Here is a 16,987-nt window from a genome sequence, read left to right as displayed (position 1 = left end):
GGAACCAGCCACTACAAGGCCCATGCACATGGGGAAGGGGAAACCCTAAGGGGGAGGGCCTCCATTTGGCTAGGAGGGCACTCCTCCCCCCTTGACTGCTGCCCCGCCTTGGAAGGGGGGCAAGGGCTGCCATGCCCCTCCCAGACCCCTATATATAGTGGGGGCGCAGGGGGCAGCTAGCCCTTCTGCGCTTACCCCGTCTCCCTTCCGTTACTCCTCCACGTTCCGTGAGGACTTGGCGAAGCCCTGCCGGAATTCCGCTACCACCACTACCACAAGGGCGTCATGTTGGTTCAGATCTTATCTACCTCCTCTCCCTCACTTGCTGGATCAAGAAGGAGAGGATGCCATCGAGTCGTACGTGTGATAAACTCGAAGGTGCCGTCCGTTCGGCAATAGATCTGATTGGATCATGATTGGATCGTGAAAAGTACGACTACATCAACTGCGTTACGACGCTAACGCTTTCGGTCTACAAGGGTATGTAGACTGATGACCCACAAGTATAGGGGATCAATTGTAGCTCGTTTCGATAAGAGTGTCCAACCCAACGAGGAGTAGAAGGAAATGACAAGTGGTTTTCAGCAAGGTAATGTATGCAAGTGCTGAAATTGTAAGTAAAGAGTAGTTTGCTAACAAGATATTTTGTAACGAGCAAGTAATGATACTAGTAACAAAAGTGCAGCAAGGTAACCCACTCCTTTGAGGCAAAGGACAGGCCAAAACGGTCTCTTATAATAAGCAAAGCGTTCTTGCGGCTACACGGGAATTTCATCTAGTCACTTTCATCATGTTGATTCGATTCTTGTTCGCTACTTTGATAATTTGATATGTGGGTGGACCGGTGCTTAGGTGTTGTTCTTACTTGAAAAAACCTCCTACTTATGATTAACCCCCTCGCAACCATCCGCAACTATGAGAAAAGTATTAAGGATAAATCCTAATCATATCATTAAACTTTTGGATCCAATCGGTCCCTTATGGAATAGCGCATAAACTAGGGTTTAAGCTTCTGTCACTCTCACAACCCATCATCTAATAACTACTCCACAATGCATTCCCTTAGGACCAAATATGGTGAAGTTCACATGATTACTTGCAACATGATTTCTCCCGTGACCTCAAGAACAAAAGTAAATACTCACAAGTGATAAACATGCTCAAGATCAGAGGGGTATTAAATAGCATAATGGATCTGAACATATAATCTTCCACCAAGTAAACCATATAGTAATCAACTACAAGATGTAATCAACACTAGTAGTCACCCACAATCACCAATCTATAGTTTCGGTACAAAGATTGAACACAAGAGATGAACTAGGGTTTGTGAGGAGATGGTGTTGTTGAAGATGTAGATGAAGATTGCCCTCCCCAAGATGGGAGAGTTGTTGGTGATGATGATGACGATGATTTCCCCCTCCAGGACGGAAGTTCCCCCGGCAGAATCGCTCCGCCGGAGGGCAAAAGTGCTCCTGCCCAAGTTCCGCCTCGAGACGGCGACGCTCCATCCTGAAAGTCCTCTCCTTTTTTTTTCTAGGTCAAAATGACTTATATACCAGAATATGGGCACCGGAGGTGGGCCTGGATGAGCATAACCAACCAGGGCATGCATGGGCTCCTTGGCGCACCCGGGTGGGTTGTGCCCACCTGGAGGGCCCCCTCTGGTACTTATTGGCTCCAATATTCCTCATATATTCCATAAAAAATCTCTGTAAAGTTTTAGCTTGTTTGGAGTTGTGCGGAATAGGTGGTCTGGCATAGCTTTTCCAGGTCCAAATTTCCAGTTGCCAGAATTCTCCCTCTTTGTGTTTACCTTGCATATTATGAGAGAAAAGGCATTAGAATTACTCCAAAAAGCATTATTATGCATAAAAACATCTTAAATAACAGTGGGAAAACATGATGCAAAATGGACGTATCATAGACACACTCCCCTCTCGTTTCTATGCATGTACTAGATTGGATCTTGGGTGTTTCGTAGGAATTTTTTGATTTTCATGCTTCGTTCCCCATCAGTGCACCCCTTCTGATTAGGACATCAATACCATTGTTACACCCACAGCCCCTGCTGCTATACATACTGGACCAATTACTAGAGCTCGCGCACGCCAATTGAATTACCAGGTACTTTCGTTTCTTGGTAACGATTCTAATGTTCATGAGAATATGATGCTGCCTAAATTGGATACATTTGTTTTGCTTACAAATGAAGGGCCTGGCTTGGACAAGATAGATGAACCTTGGAGAAAGTTCAAGCATGGAGATGATGGCATGCACAAGGGGAACAAGAACGGAGTTACAAGTGATGATTCCAGGACTTTGAAGCCACCATAATGAGTGCATGAAGCCTTGGATGAAATATACAAGATGCCACTTCATAAATTTCGTCCGGAGGCTATTCTAGGTGCTGCGTCACCTTATTTTTGGGCCAGGCCCATGTAATTTCGAAATACTTGATTATAGGTTGTTTTTAGAGTCCGTATGTGTGGGGAAAGAAGAGTTAGGATTGGTTTCGGACCCCTCCTCCAAGGGCCACGAAATTCCCCCCTCTCTCCTCCATATATACAGCCCTTAGGGCATCATTTAGACTTTCGGTTTTGTTTAGATTAAAGTTCGCCATAGCTGCAACTTCGCGTACTTCGTTTGTGTTCAAAAACCAGACAAAGGCGTCATAGAACCCCACCTTCATTAATAAATCTTTACTCTTATATTCGCAATATCCAGATTGCAATCTTAGTTTCTTGCTTGTTCTTCGTTTGCTCGCAGGAAACAGACCCTAGTGGTCAGGTTGATCGTGCTCTGGTGTGGTCAATAACCCCTCGGAAGTTGGTTTAGCGATTGCTAAGGCGCGACGTCTCGCACGTTCGTAGTTGGATCGCCAAGGTCGACTCCCACAGAAAATGATAGCCACCATCTCATCGAAACATCGGGACACCTTCGCCTCTATCAAGTGGTATCAGATTTTCAGGGTGCTCGGTGAGATTTTACAGTTTTTCGTAGTTTAGATCGAGTTTGTTCTTCATACCTACAGTCCATGAAAAAGCCAAAAAATTAGGGTTAGTTCATCATATCTGAACCAGTCTGAGCCTTTGCATAGTCTTTTCAGTATTTTGCTTCGTTGAATTTGCGGTTGCATCGTCGTGTCTAGTTGTTGGTCTTAGAGTCTAGTCTTTTAGAGTTTCGAGTTCTGGTCATAAGTTGTCACGCCGTCGCCGCACCATCATCATCGCCCCTGCCATCTACCTCCACCGCTTATCCGCCACCGATCCGTATCCATATACCATCACCACTCCGTATCCATATACCACCACCAATCCATATCCATACCACCACCGCTGCCATATCTTACCATCATATATCCACCACCAAACCGAGTTCCTTTCATATTTGGTTTGTTTTTGAGATCCATCTAATTTCTGATTCGTGTTTCCTTGCCTGAGTAGGTTTCGAAAAAAAAGAGCCTGGAGACCCCGGGCAGTTTTTAGGCCAAAATTTCGGTGACCGAAAATATTTTTCCCTATCCTATTTTTAGCCTTTTCTAAGTCTTTTGAGCCACGTGCCATCATAGTGATTTTTTGTCGCACTTTTTCGTCGTTGCTGCCTTGATTTCCGAAAAAATAGTCAAAAAAATTCGTGCCTATCCTGTCAGTTTGACCTGGGAAGAGTTTTGAGACACTCGCCATTATAGTGATTTTTCACAAAAAAAAGAGGAGCGCAAAAAAACAGAGCAAACAAAATTCCAGAGTGTGCTTTTCCCTTGTTTACGTGACGCGCCGTGATTTTGTTTGTGTTCTAGGCTCATGTCTCTAGTACGGTCTAGCCTAGGACTAGCACAATACCGTCGTTGAGCGTTTATTCAACTTTGCATCTATGAATTGATTATTGCTGAACCTTTTTGCTACCATATTATAGGCCTTCCTAGCTCCACATACATCTACGTCGTGCATTTGACTCTCCCTGGTAATCGCTCTATCCAAGCTTAATGCTGTCTTCCATCCATCTCCCAATTTCATACGAATTTGATGGTATCCACTACGCAAATCAACTTTGGAGAATATTGTAGACCCACTCAATTCATCAAGCATGTCATCTAGCCTAGGAATAGGATGGCGATAACGAATGGTAATATTATTAATGCCTCTACAATCAACACACACATACGCGACGTACCATCCTTTTTTGGCACTAGTATAACGGGAACTGCACAAGGACTAAGAGATTCGCGTATATAACCTTTGTCGAGCAGCTCCTGTACTTGACGCATAATCTCCTTCGTCTCCTCTAGATTGGTACGGTATGGCGCTCGGTTAGGCAGCAAAGCACCGTGAATTAAGTCAATCTGATGCTCAATCCCTCGAATAGGTGGTAATCCCGGTGGCACGTCTTGTGGAAAGACGTCAGCGAACTCCTGCAAAATGTTAGTGACATCAGGAGGCAAAGAGGAAGGTACATCAAATAACGCCTCTTTGCACACAAAAGCATATCAAACAGATTTGCTGAAATCTAGATCATCAATATCAGATTTGGTGGCAAGTAAACATGCACTTTTCAATTTAATTTCAGAAGCAACACTAGATGGTTTATTATTAGGCTTCATTTGTTGCTCAAATTCTTTTGGCACAATCTGATTTTCACTCTTATGTTTCTCCTGTTTTGCTTTATTAGCTCTATTAATATCATCTTTCAAAATGGAATCAGGAGTCATAAGAAGCAAAGTATTTTTTTTGTCCTTATGAACAAGAGTATACTGATTGTTTCTACCATGGTGTACAGAATTTTTATCAAATTGCCATGGTCTACCAAGTAATAAGGAACATGCTTGCGTAGGTACCACATTACAATCAACATAATCAGCATACGTAGAGATACTAAAATGCACACGAACAATACGTGTTACCTTAACCTTGCCGCGGTTGTTGAACCATTGGATTTAGTAAGGATGTGGATGTGGTCTTGTGGTGAGAGATAGCTTCTCCACCATCTCCATGCTAGCCAAGTTGTTGCAGCTCCATCCATCTATGATGACGCGAACAGAACCTTCCTTCACAACTCCCTTTGTACGGAACAAATTATGCCTCTGATTTTGCTCAGCTTGTGTAACCTGCACACTCAAAACATGTTGAGCAACTAAACATTCATACCTGTCAGCATCTTCAGCAGCCATGTATTGTGTCTCATGATCAGAATCATCTCCACCATATTCTTCACTTGTAATAAGAGCCAAGGTCTCCTCATCATAGTCACTAGCGGACTCATACCCACCATCCACGGTAACAATCATCACACGCTTAGATGGGCATTGTCTAGCATAATGACCTCCACCCTTGCAGCGACGACAAATAATATCATGTGTTTGCCCTGTTGATGCCATGGATGAAGAAGAGCTCTGTGCAGGCCCAGAAGGTGTGCTCTTGGCAGATAGTGGTGGTTGTTCCTTCTTTCTTGTATCATGGTTGGCGGTGGCAGCTGACGAGGCACCGGTGTAGCAGAACGTGTGGAAGTAGAGGATGCACGCGGTGTCCATGATGAAGATCGACCTGTAGAAAAGTTAGTTCGCATCAATGCCTGTCGATCCTGCACTTCACGTCCAGCTTTGCAAGCAAGATGGAATAAACGAGTGATATTATTGTATTCCTTATACTCTAGAGTGGTCTGAATATCTTTATTTAATCCACCCATAAAACATGCAAGCATAGCTTCATTATCTACTATAATCAAGTAGTACCAATCCAGAGAAGACGAAGGAGATTATGCGTCAAGTACAGGAGCTGCTCGACAAAGGTTATATACGCGAATCTCTTAGTCCTTGTGCAGTTCCTATTATACTAGTGCCAAAAAAGGATGGTACGTCGCGTATGTGTGTTGATTATAGAGGCACTAATAATATTACTATTCGTTATCGTCATCCTATTCCTAGGCTAGATGAAATGCTTGATGAATTGAGTGGATCTACAATATTCTCCAAAGTTGTTTTGCGTAGTGGATACCATCAAATTCGTATGAAATTGGGAGATGAATGGAAAATAGCATTTAAAACTAAGTTTGGATTATGTGAGTGGTTAGTCATGCCTTTTGGGTTAACTAATGCACCTAGTACTTTCATGAGATTAATGAACGAAGTTTTACGTGCTTTCATTGGACGATTTGTGGTAGTCTATTTTGATGATATACTGATTTATAACAGATCTTTGGAGGAACATTTGGAACATTTATGTGCTATTTTTATTGCTCTACATGATGCACGTTTGTTTGGTAACCTTGGGAAGTGCACCTTCTGCACCGACAGAGTATCTTTTCTTGGCTATGTTGTTACTCCACAGGGAATTGAAGTTGATAAATCCAAGATTGAAGCTATTGAGAGTTGGCCGCAGCCCAAAACGGTCACACAAGTGAGGAGTTTTCTTGGCCTCGCTGGATTCTATAGGCGTTTTGTGAGAGATATCAGCACCATTGTTGCACCTCTCAATGAGCTTACAAAGAAGGATGTACCTTTTGTTTGGGGTACCACACAGGAAGAAGCCTTCACGGTATTGAAAGATAAGTTGACACATGCTCCTTTACTCCAACTTCCTAATTTTAATAAGACTTTTGAGCTTGAATGCGATGCTAGTGGAATTGGATTGGGAGGTGTGTTATTACAAGATGGCAAACCTGTTGCATATTTTTCTGAAAAATTGAGTGGGCCTAGTCTGAATTATTCTACTTATGATAAAGAATTATATGCTCTTGTTCGGACTTTAGAGACATGGCAACATTATTTATGGCCCAAAGAATTTGTTATACATTCTGATCATGAATCCTTGAAACATATTAAAAGTCAAGCTAAACTGAATCGTAGACATGCTAAATGGGTTGAATTCATTGAGACTTTCCCTTATGTCATTAAACACAAGAAGGGTAAAGAAAAATGTTATTGCTGATGCATTGTCTCATCTCTATACTATGCTTTCACAACTTGACTTCAAAATATTTGGTTTGGAGACCATCAAAGATCAATATGTGCATGATGCTGATTTTAAAGATGTAATGCAGAATTGTAAAGAAGGAAGAACATGGAACAAGTTCGTCGTTAATGATCGATTTGTGTTCCGTGCTAACAAGCTATGCATTCCAGCTAGCTCCGTTCGTCTTTTGTTGTTGTTGCAGGAAGCACATAGAGGAGGATTAATGGGACACTTTAGCGTGAAGATGACGGAGGATGTACTGGCTACACATTTCTTTTGGCCAAAGATGAGACCCGATGCTGAGCGTTTTGTTGCTCGCTGCACTACATGTCAAAAAGCTAAGTCACGACTCAATCCTTATGGTTTATATATGCCTTTGCCTGTACCTAGTGTTCCTTGGGAGGATATATCTATGGATTTTGTTTTAGGTTTACCTCGAACAAAGAAGGGGAGGGATAGCATATTTGTTGTCGTAGAAAGATTCTCGAAAATGACACACTTTATACCATGTCATAAAAGCGATGATGCTGTTAATGTTGCTGATTTGTTCTTTCGTGAAATTATTCGCTTGCATGGTGTGCCAAATACTATTTGTTTCAGATCGTGATACTAAATTTCTTAGCCACTTTTAGAGATGTTTATGGGCTAAGTTGGGGACTAAACTGCTTTTAGTACTACTTGTCACCCCAAACTGATGGACAAACTGAAGTAGTCAATAGAACATTGTCTACTATGCTTAGGGCTATTTTGAAGAATAATAAGAAAATATGGGAAAAATGCTTGCCTCATATTGAATTTTCTTATAATCGTTCATTGCATTCTACTACTAAGATGTGCCCTTTTGAAATTGTGTATGGTTTCCTACCTTGTGCACCCATTGATTTGTTGCCTCTTCCATCTTCGGAGAAGGTTAATTTTGATGCTAAAGAACGTGCTGAATTGATTTTAAAAATGCATGAGTTAACTAAGGAAAACATTGAGCGTATGAATGCTAAATATAAACTTGCTGGAGATAAGGATAGAAAACATGTTGTGTTTGCACCTAGAGAACTTGTTTGGTTACATTTGCGTAACGATAGATTTCCTAATTTGCGCAAATCAAAGCTAATGCCACGTGCTGATGGTCCTTTTAAGGTGTTAGAGAAAATAAATGATAATGCACATAAACTTGAGCTGCCTGCAGATTTTGGGGTTAGTCCCACTTTTAACATTGCAGATTTGAAGCCTTATTTGGGTGAGGAAGATGAGCTTCCGTTGAGGACGACTTCATTTCAAGAAGGGGAGGATGATGAGGATCGATACCATTGTTACACCCACAGCCCCTGCTGCCATACATACTGGACCAATTACTAGAGCTCGCGCACGCCAATTGAATTACCAGGTACTTTCATTTCTTGGTAACGATTCTAATGTTCATGAGAATATGATGCTGCCTAAATTGGATACGTTTGTTTTGCTTACAAATGAAGGGCCTAGCTTGGACAAGACAGATGAACCTTGGAGAAAGTTCAAGCACAGAGATGATGGCATGCGCAAGGGGAACAAGAATGGAGTTACAAGTGATGATTCCAGGACTTTGAAGTCACCATAATGAGTGCATGAAGCCTTGGACGAATATACAAGATTCCACTTCATAAATTTCGTCGAGAGGCTATTCTAGGTGTCGTGTCACCTTATTTTTGGGCCAGGCCCATGTAATTTCGAGATACTTGATTATAGGTCGTTTTTAGAGTCTGTATGTGTGGGGAAACAAGAGTTAGGGTTGGTTTTGGACCCCTCCTCCAAGGGTCACGAAATTCCCCCCTCCTCCATATATACATCCCTAAGGGCATCGTTCAGACTTTGGGTTTTGTTTATATTAAAATTCGCCATAGCTGCAACTTCACGTACTTCGTTTGTGTTTGACAACCAGACAAAGGTGTCACGGAACCCCACCTTCATTAATAAAGTTTTCCTCTTATATTCGCAATATCCAGATTGCAATCTTAGTTTCTTACTTGTTCTTCGCTTACTCGCAGGAAACAGACCCTAGTGGTCAGGTTGATCGTGCTCTAGCGTGGTCAATAACCCCTCGAAAGTTGGTTTAGCGATTGCTAAGGCGCGACATCTCACACGTTCGTAGTCGGATCGTCAAGGTCGACTCCCACAGAAAACGATAGCCACCATATCATCGAAACATCGGGACACCTTCGCCTCTATCACCTTCATGGAAGTTAAACTATTTGAATAGCCGTATCCACAGTAATATGTCGACTTGGTGTTGTACCCCGAGCTTCTACAACTTAAACTCAATAATTTATAAAACTCACCAAGAATTGTAGCACACCCGAGGACCGCTTCCTCACAGGAATTGAATCCAAGGGTGGTGTATTGTTGTAATGGTTACTTGTATTCGTTTGCGCTCTTTCTCTTCAAGGTGACAAGATTGTTCTCATTCTCTTCTAATGCTGCAAGAAGCTTCATTCTCACCTCATGTCGCAAGGGGCTTCATTCTCACCTCATGTCACAAGGGGCTTCATTCTCACCTCATGTTGCAAGATGCCGGTGGATAGTTGTTACTTTGAGTTTCCCCCTTTATTCTGGCATTCTGCAGTTTAGTCCACAGATATTACACTATTCCTTTGATATCGATGCATATCGAGTATAGATCTGATGTAAGTCTTGCAAGTATTTTAGATGAGTAATAACCGTTGCTTTCTACTTTTCTTCATCCAACCCGGTTGCTGCTATCAGATAGTAGTGGCCCGGATGCAGGTTCCTTCACCAATGATTGCTACTTGGAGACCTACGACCAGGAGTAGTTCAGAGGTTCCAGGCAGGAGGCCTGCGTCTTTTTGATCTAGAGTCGTTGTTTGTTTTCGCCTTCTTAAGGCAACTTTGTAAATGTCTGTACTCAGACCTAACTTTTGATGTAATTTTGAGTCTTATGACCCTGGCTTCTAATATATTGTTTCTTTGTTTAAATTTGAGTCGTAGAGTTGTGTTGTGATATTATACCGTGAGTCACTGATTTTGATCGTGCATACTGATGGATGTTTAGTGCACGATTAATTTTGGAGGCGTCACAGTCCGCCTAAGATTTGGGTTGCATATGAGGGGTTCCGCAGCCCGGGCATTTGGGGCTGGTATGATGCGTCCGTCTAGGTTGGTATTTTTTTACCGTTCAACGACCGGGTCGTCCGCCCGGGCTTACACGGGTTTAGGGAAGCCGACATCTGTAAATGCTCTTAGAGGGGTCTTAGTGGGTGTAACATATGTTACTATTCTATGTTACCATCTCTATACTATACTAGAGAGTAAAATATGTGTGATGTCATCTAACACATTATTTATTAGGTTATAGACTCATCTTGTCTTGGTATGTCTGATGTTACCCATAGTGTGAGTAACATATTACGTTATCACATGCCTCTCTTTCCTTACTAATTATTTGCCACATCATCTAATTTGTCTAGATATGTGTGATGTTATCATTTAAATTGGTCATAAGACTAACCATAGTGGAGAGTAACTTAGACTAGTAACATGAGGTAAGTACTAAGCTATGATATTGTCCACTAAAGGCAACCTTATGTTACTCCCACTATGTGTAGTCTTATAAATGATGCAAGTGAGCGTTAAAACAATGAAAATTCAATTTGGCTCTTGGGAGCACGTGCTCCCAGGCCTAAAAAATAACTTTTGAAATGTCAAAAAATCAAGACAACATGTGTATGTGTTCTTAGTCACATCTAAATGCTACCTGCAAAATTTGAGACAAAAATGTTAAGTATTTTGTCCTGTGCAAAGAAAAAAAACAAATTGAACACCAAATGTTACCCCAAATTTCACCCTAAATTTGTTTTTTCATAGACGAAACACTGTTGATCTGTTTCGCATAAAAATTGTCAAACATGCTTGCGACACTAACACAAACATTCATAAAAAACTTCAAATTTTTCTAAAACATTTACTATGCTCCTGCATGAACAGTCACACGAAGAAATAGTAAATGTTTTAAAAAATTCTGAATTTTTCTGTGGATGTTTGTGTTAGTGTCGCAAGCATGCTTGACCGTTTTCACGTGAAACGGAGCGGCAGTGTTTCATCGATGAAAAATAAATTTAGGGTGACAATTGGGGGTAACGTTTGGTGTTTAATTTGTTTTTTTCACAGGCCAAAATGCTTAACCTTTTTGCCCCAAATTCTACAGGTAGCATTTGAATGTGATTGAAAAAACATGAAAATTTTGTCTTGATATTTTTTACATTTCAAAAATTATTTTAGGCCTGGGAGCACGTGCTCCCGGAGCCGAATTGAATTTCCGTATGGAAAGAAGAGAAAAGAGAGCAGCATCCGAGAAGGTCAATTTGGCTCTCGGGCTTAGCTGCACCCGCTTCGACGAAAAAAAATCAAAATAAATACTAGAAAAAATAAAATAAAAATCCATTTTTTGTGTGATAGATAATTTGATGCGCGAGGTTCGCTGCAACTTTTAACCCGTTTGGATATTTGAGAAGTTCTCTGCAAAAAAGACAAAATCGGGGTCTGTAAAAATGTTTATTGTCCACGATCTGTTTTGACTCGATTTGTCTTTTTTGTTAAAAGTTGTTCAGATATCCAAATGAGTTGAAATTTGAAGCGGACCTCACGCATCAAATTACCTACCACATAATTTTTTTAGATTTTTTTAATATTTATTTTGAATTTTTTCTGAGAGGGAGCATATGAGGCCGGGCTCAGATGCGGATTTTCGGCAGCATCCCGGCTAGGCGCTCACCAAACCCACTCTATTACAAAACCCCGATCAGAGCCGACGCGAACTGACCCAGGGAGGCACGCAGCAAGAGAGAGATAGGACTTGTGCGCCGCACGCCAAACAGCAGGCACGCGAGTCGAGTCGTTCCCGTTGTTGCGGCCGGCGGAGGAAGAGATGGCGACGAACATCGAGGACGTGCCTTCGGTGGAGCTCATGACCGAGTTGCTCCGCCGCGCCAAGTGCAGCTCCAAGCCCGACAAGCGCATCATCCTCGTCGGTAAAACCCTAGCCCTTCTCTTCTTTCCCAATTCTCTTCTTCTTCTACACCAAAAGATCCCAACGGCTCGGCCCCGGCTTCGCTCTCGCCAGGGTGACTCTGCCGCCGTTCTAACCCTAGCCCTTGCGTCTTACGGCGGCGGCGGGGTCTTTCCAGCTCGCATCGTCTGGTGGGTTCGGTGGCGCGTAGTTCCGCAGGCGGTGGCGGTGCGGGTCCTTGCGGTTAGTGTCCTTGGTGGTCGGCGGCTTCAGCTGCGCGGCGCTCGAGGCTCAGCGGCGGGCGTTGCTGAGGAAGGCTCGGCGGCCAGCGCAGTTGGATTTCCCACGTCCATCAACGTGCGGTCTGGTCGTTACGGATCTGAAGCTGCAGTCGTGGTGCCCAGTCGGTCGCGCCGCCAGATCTGTTATCGTTGGCGCGATAGGGTCGCTGCTGCTCGCAGCTTGTTGCTGTTGGCTGGATCTGGAGCTGGGTTCCTCGTCCTTGCTGTTCCTCGTTCTGGAAATAAGTGGACGTACCCTCTGAAGTTTTATGATTCAGCTACATCACTCCCTCAACTCCAAAATAGCTACTTAATCCCCCCAACTATCAAATACCAGACAGATTACCCCACAGCCCCCCTAAAAGAATATAGTATTGCATGTGCGTTTGATTGTGTATGCTCTGGTTCATCTTTAATTCCTGAACACATAGTGCCACTGTTTATGTTCTAAATTGCATTATGCTTGGGCAATTTGACATATGCAAGTGCTTTACAAATTCTGTAGGTCCTCCTGGCTCTGGAAAGGGAACACAGTCTCCCCTTATTAAAGATGAATATTGTTTGTGCCATTTAGCCACTGGCGATATGCTGAGGGCTGCTGTCGCCGCTAAGACTCCTCTGGGTATCAAGGCTAAAGAAGCTATGGACAAGGTAAGGTTTCAAGAACATACCAAATAGCAATTTAAAACATGTCTATCAATTTCTTTATTTCTTGACTCTTATTGTTTTTAGGGAGAGCTTGTTTCAGATGACTTGGTTGTTGGGATTATTGATGAAGCCATGAAAAAACCTTCATGTCAAAAAGGTTTTATCCTTGATGGCTTCCCTAGAACTGTTGTTCAAGCACAAAAGGTCTGGTCAGGTCCTTGGTCAATATACATCGAAATGAAAATTCCTTCTTATTTATATTGATGGATGATTTATGCCTTGGGAGCTTAGTGTTTGTTTTCTTATGGTTTGGTGAACAATGACTGCAGCTCGATGAAATGCTGGCAAAGCAAGGTGCTAAGGTTGACAAGGTTCTAAATTTTGCAATTGATGATGCAATATTGGAAGAACGAATTACTGGCCGTTGGATACACCCATCGAGTGGTAGATCTTACCATACAAAATTTGCTCCTCCTAAGACTCCAGGAGTTGATGATGTAAGTCAAATGTAGAATACTGGGTAGTGCCTTCATATGCCATACTTGCATGCTTTATTTTTTTATCGTGATCATTGCTTCCACAAGGTTAAGTTCTGAGCAGTTCAATGTCTTCTTCTGCATAACACTCCATCAGTTTGGTTGTCAATAGAGATGGGTCGTAAACCCAGTCCGTAACTTACCCGGAAGTGTAGGATTATTGATATTTCCTCTCCTTCAATGACAATATGGTCTTTCCAAAAATTAATTTTACATGCTTTTGCAATAAGTAAATAATGCTCCCTCCGTCCCAAAATAGTGTGCATTAGATATTTTTTTCAGTCAAACTTTATAAACTTTGACTAAGTTTATGAAAAATATTGTCAACATGTAAAATACCAAATCAATACCATTACGCTGCGTTTGGATGTCTCCATTGGTGAGCTCTGTATTGAATTGGTCTGGAATTCCAAATCAGTGAGGAAATTGAAATGGCACGAATACGAATTCGCCTGTTTGGTTGTTCACTGAATTGCCCCTTGAAATGCCTCTGAGGTTTCAATACCAAATCCTGTTTGGACGACAAACTTTGGAATTGCATAGCTATATTGCCATGAAAATTATACTCCCTCTGTTCACTTTTATAAGACCTTGAAGACATTTCAGACAATGTGCAAAACAGCCCATTTTGAGCTGTCTGAAACGACTTACAAAAGTGGACGGAGGGAGTACCTTGTTCTACAGGACTCAAAAATGAAATCTGGTCACATGTGACTATAATTAAATGAATATATAGCAGTAAGATAATAAATATTCTAGCGACGCATCTCCTTTGGCCATGGAGCAGAAGAGGAGCAGCAGTTCCTTCGGCCATGGAGCAGAAGAGGGGCGGAGGACGGCGGGCCGGGAGGACGGAGGGGCGTGGCCGTGGAGGGCGGGGCACGGTGGTCGGGGAGGACGGCGGGGCGTGGCACAAGGGAGCGGGACGCGCCGGTCCTGTGCCGTTGCCGACCTCCATGGCGGGGTGTGGCTCAGTGGGGCGGAGAAGAGGAGTTGGGGAAGAGGGGAAGGACCGGGGAGGAGGGCACCTGTGCCGCTGTCGGACTCCATGGTGGTCGCGAGGTCGCCTTCTCGTGTCCCCTCCTTTCTTCTATTTTCTGGCCGTGGGCTCGAACAGGTACGTTTTGCATGAGGTTGGCCATTTCAGTCCTATTCGAAGGGGTAGCCCTCCGAAATGTGCGAGGGGGGTTTAAGTGGTAGCCAAAACAGGACTGAATTGGTTTTTCATGTCCAATACGAATTCAGTGTCCAGCCAAACAGCTGGTATTGATGTGAGATGATTACCAAATCCATTTCCAGGGCTCCAATGCAGACATCCAAACGCAGTGTTAGATTCATCATGAAATATGTATTCATATACTATACAAACAATGGTCAAAGTTTGTGAAGCTCGACTTTTGCGAAAACCAATGCACAATATATTATGGGACGGAAGGAATATACATTATTGTTGTACATTGATCTTTGGTTGTGGGCTGTTGTTTTCAACAAGAGCTCGCATGTTCCATTCAGAAATTACGTGGGCACGTGTGAATTTTTTTAATTCCATTGACAATTTTTTTCTTAAATTATAAACTAGCATTTTGCTGCAAACCATTGACCTCTGATACTTCCCTCTTTTGTCAAGGTTTCGGGAGAACCCTTAATTCAAAGAAAAGATGACACAACGGAGGTCTTGAAGTCGAGGCTTGAAGCTTTCCACATACAAACTGAACCTGTATGTTTTCTCAACCATGTATTCTCCATTCCTTGTGTTGCACCAGTGTTTTTCCTGCTAAACTCTGGTTTTGCTGTCTTGATGTATTTCACTTCTAGTATAGTGTTGCATAAGATTTTCACTGTGAATTTGGTGGACCCTGACATTTCTTTTCTGCTTTCTCTTCCAACCTTCCATTTAACTAATCTTTTGTTGGTCGACATATCATCTTATGGCCTGAACTTCTGTTGGTAGTACTGAGTTTCTAACTGTGGAAGGACTGTTTGTCGTCTGGCATCAAGCAATGCAGTTGCTTTTACAGTCAATGTTCTTAATCTGAAAACTGTTTGCTTCTCACAGGTGATTGACTATTACTCCAAGAATGGCTTAGTGGCAAATCTTCATGCGGAGAAACCACCAAAGGAAGTGACCGCCGAGATGCAGAAAGCTCTTTCGTGAAGGGCCTGTTTCACCTTGAAAGTGACATGTAACAAAACCCCGGCTGGGTTTCTTACAAGTTTTAAACTCATACCGGCATCCTATGTTTCTCATTTTCTGTCTGCATGTGCACTATTGCACAATTTCATTACAGCTTTTGCTAGCTCGGAATTTTTCTGAATAATTTTGTTTGGAATGAGAAGTTTTTATTAGCGGTACATAGATAATTACAGCAACTCATCCTTAGAAATATTTCTTATAATTACAGCAACTCGTCCTTGGAAATATTTCTTTGCGATCATGCCCCTTTGTTTTGATCATTCAGTTTTGGTACGTTTCAAGCAACCAACTGGGATTTTCTCATGTCTCAATCGATTCAGAGAAGTATGAGAGCAACTCCAGCAGATTCCCTAAAAAGGACCGCCTTAAACATGGAAACTCGGCCTTTTAACTCGCTCAAGAGTTGGTGTGCAAATTCGGATACCCAAGGCCAACTCCGATGCGCCGACCCAACCCATTTAGTCTGCTTGTGTCCGTTTGAGTCTAGATGGACAAAAAGACACGTCCCAATATGCTTCCTGCCACTGCCCCCTTCTTGGCTGGCAACGTCGCTGTCGCGGCCGCCCATGCTGTTGGCCAGAAGAAGGCTGCCGTGATGGTGAAAAAGAAGCTGCTATAGCTAAAGCCCCGACCGTGGCTGTGGAGAGTGATGCCCTTGTCGCCAAGGCCGCGCAACGGTACCAAGGGCCGACCCGGCGGCCCGTCCACCCAAGTTTCTGGAGTAGTCGTGCATGTCAACGATGCCGTCAACCTATGGTACCGTCTCGGACATGACCTGATCGTGTCCCGCTTCTCCATTGACCTCGGGACGGATCATCTGAAACGGGTAACTTTGTGCCGATTATCCTGGTGGTGCCTCCTCTTTGATCTCAATGCCACCCGTGTTGCCGGTTTGTTCACTTTGTGGGTTATCAAACGTCACTTTGGATGATTATACAGGAGCTCTACAGATATCTCGGAAAGTGTTGTTGGGTTGCATAGATCAAGACTGGGATTTGTCGCTCCGTGTGATGGAGAAATATCTCTGGACCCTCTCGGTAGTACAACATCATGAAATAGCTTGCAAGCATGTGACTAATGAGTTTAGTCGCGGGCTTGTATTACACAACGAGTAAAGAGACTTTCCGGTAAAGAGATTGAACTAGGTATGGCGATACCAACAATCGAATCTCGGGCAAGTAATATATCGTTAGACAAAGGGAATTGTATACAGGATTAACCGAATCCTCGACACCGTTTGTTCAAACCGATAAAGATCTTTGTTAAATATGTGGGAGTCAATATGGGAATCCAGGTCCCACTATTGATTATTGATCGGAGAGGAGTCTCGGTCATGTCTATATGTTCTCGAACCCGTAGGGTAGTATTGGGATTACAAGGGCATGTAG

The 16,987-nt window shown here is 42.9% G+C and overlaps 1 protein-coding gene across 1 annotated transcript; it reads left to right on the top strand.

Annotated features, from left to right (window-relative positions):
* Positions 1-11,681: 11,681 nt before the first annotated feature.
* On the top strand, positions 11,682-15,757 carry LOC125508560 (adenylate kinase 3-like). Its single transcript, XM_048673310.1, has 6 exons — positions 11,682-11,962; positions 12,727-12,872; positions 12,954-13,073; positions 13,199-13,366; positions 15,033-15,122; positions 15,462-15,757. The coding sequence occupies exons 1-6, from the start codon at positions 11,860-11,862 to the stop codon at positions 15,558-15,560; spliced, it is 726 nt and encodes a 241-aa protein (XP_048529267.1). The 5' UTR covers positions 11,682-11,859; the 3' UTR covers positions 15,561-15,757.
* Positions 15,758-16,987: the final 1,230 nt, after the last annotated feature.

Source organism: Triticum urartu, chromosome 5 (assembly GCF_003073215.2).
Source record: "Triticum urartu cultivar G1812 chromosome 5, Tu2.1, whole genome shotgun sequence".
Classification (NCBI taxonomy): Eukaryota; Viridiplantae; Streptophyta; class Magnoliopsida; order Poales; family Poaceae; genus Triticum; species Triticum urartu.
The sequence above is the reverse complement of the archived record's forward strand: the minus strand, read 5'-3'. Positions and strand labels throughout refer to the sequence as shown.